Source organism: Pteropus vampyrus, unplaced genomic scaffold (genome assembly GCF_000151845.1).
Source record: "Pteropus vampyrus isolate Shadow unplaced genomic scaffold, Pvam_2.0 Scaffold43, whole genome shotgun sequence".
NCBI classification, from domain to species: Eukaryota; Metazoa; Chordata; class Mammalia; order Chiroptera; family Pteropodidae; genus Pteropus; species Pteropus vampyrus.
The window spans coordinates 991,243-993,302 of NW_011888824.1; the positions used below are offsets into that span (position 1 = coordinate 991,243).

A 2,060-nucleotide genomic window follows, 5' to 3' on the forward strand; every position below is an offset into this window, starting at 1 on the left:
TAATAACCATTATTTTGCTTTTTCTTCAGCATGGAGCAAAGATCAACACGATGTACCATTTCTTCTCCAAATCTATGACTGATAAATTTTTCATATAATTTGAGGTCTATTTTTTTCACTCCCTTGAAATGACAAAACAAAATCATATCAATCAATCATTTCATGCAGGCAGCCAATTCATATTTATATTATCTTAAAATCTGATACTATATTTTGGTATACAGTATTGCCTACAGGTATTTGAAAAATGGATAGCACAAAACTGTTGTAAGCTATTTAGGATGAGTTGTATAAAAAAATAATAATTAAAGAGTGTTCAGTTTAAATATGGCAAAATTTAAAACCTTAAGCTTCAGAAATAATAAAGTACATCAAGTTGAAATCTGAGATATCAAGGAAAGAGTAATAATCAACAACAATGGAGAAATGTGTGACTTTGGAAAAAGTGATATGGATCTTTTGATATGCATAATGTTTTAATAAGATAGATATAATTTTTAAACTCCTTATATAAGAATCATCTGAAAGACAGAGGTTATTTGAGTTGGAGTAGGGGGCCAGTGGATCTTCTGAGTTCTTTTCTACCTGCCCCTCCTCCTTATTCTCAGTGTCTTCCACAGCAGGAAGAGGGCTGGCTGAAAAATTACAGTGAGAAGCCCTTGCTACTTCTGGAGTTTCTCAAAATGGGAAAAAATGTATTCCCCTCTTTTTAGTATACAAATGGTCCTAGTATACAAATGGTCCTGGTCTCATAGTCCCAAAACACAGTCTATCAGATGAAGGTACAATACTTCACAAATACTGGCCGACTATGTGTAAACTCTTCCTTTCTATTTGTAATTTTTGCTATATTCCCCTGGCAATACTTTTCATTCGTTAAAAATTAGAAAATACAAAGAATTTATAAAAAAAAGAAAAATAATTCGTGACTATTTATTAAAATACATAATTTACACTGGGGTGTATATCCTCCAAGTCTTTTCTGTGCTCATATAATATTTTCCGATATATTTATATGTTTTACTAAAGCATAATTAGCATTTATAGTTTCCATTTTTAGTCACAAAATTTATTACAAAAAATTTTAAGAGATATAAAAACAAAATATTTAAAATTAAATCACCTCAAACTGCTACTATAATTTTGTTAAGTATTTTACTTTCTCTATGCAAAACAAAGTACTTTTTCTTTTTTATAGGAAGGTTGTTATGCCATGAGAACCATTTGATAACCAGTTATTTTGATAATTCTCCAAAGCGTTCTCATTTCTCTCAAAGAGCCAAATTTCCCAGAACAGCCTACAAAATCCTCTTCTGTCTTCTTGGAACCTCTCGGGCCTGGTCTCTTACTACTTACTCTCACTCCACCCTGTCCCTTACTTCCCTCCCAACCCCCCTCATCCCCACCGCCACACTCCAAGCCTCCCTGACCTCCTTGTTCTTCCTTGAACATGCTGAGCACAAATCCACTTCACAGTCTTTGTACTGCCTCCTGGAAGGTTCTTCCCCCAGGTATCCTCCTGCCCCATCTCCCATCTCTTTTAATTCCTTGCTCAAATACTACTTTCTTAATAGATTCTCACCTGACTATCCATTTAATTTGTATTCCTGCCCCAAGAGGTACTCCCAAATCCTCTTCACCCTTCTCTCTTTATATGTATTCATGTATATATTTTATAGCTCTTACCATCTATATTACCATTACATAACAGACTGTGTAATTTGTTTTATTATGCTTATTTTTCGTTGTCTGTCGTTATCTGTCTCTCCCCATTAGAATGTAAGCTCCACATAGAAAAGGATTTTAGTCTGATTTTTAGTCACCGAAACATCCCCAGTGCCTAGAACAGTGCTTGACATGCAGTAGTACTCAATAAATGTCACGAATGCAAAGGAGGATAAAGTTTCAGGAAGAGGATAGCTAACATCATACGCTATTCATTCGGGGTTCAATAAGAATGAAACCAAGTGGATTTCTTTTGCTTTGGTGAATAGAATGCCTCAAGAGAGACAGCAGAACATTATGCTGAGTATTGCTGAGGAACAGTCAGAACGTATGAG

The 2,060-nt window shown here is 34.6% G+C and overlaps 1 protein-coding gene across 1 annotated transcript in view; it reads right to left on the bottom strand.

Moving 5' to 3' along the window:
- The window catches only part of AKAP7 (A-kinase anchoring protein 7), a 127,155-nt gene that overhangs the window by 52,947 nt on the left and 72,148 nt on the right, over positions 1 to 2,060 (bottom strand). Inside the window, exon 7 of the mRNA XM_023529817.1 lies at positions 2 to 122. Coding sequence (XP_023385585.1) covers positions 2 to 122 — 121 coding nt within the window. The remainder of the gene's footprint in view (position 1; positions 123 to 2,060) is intronic.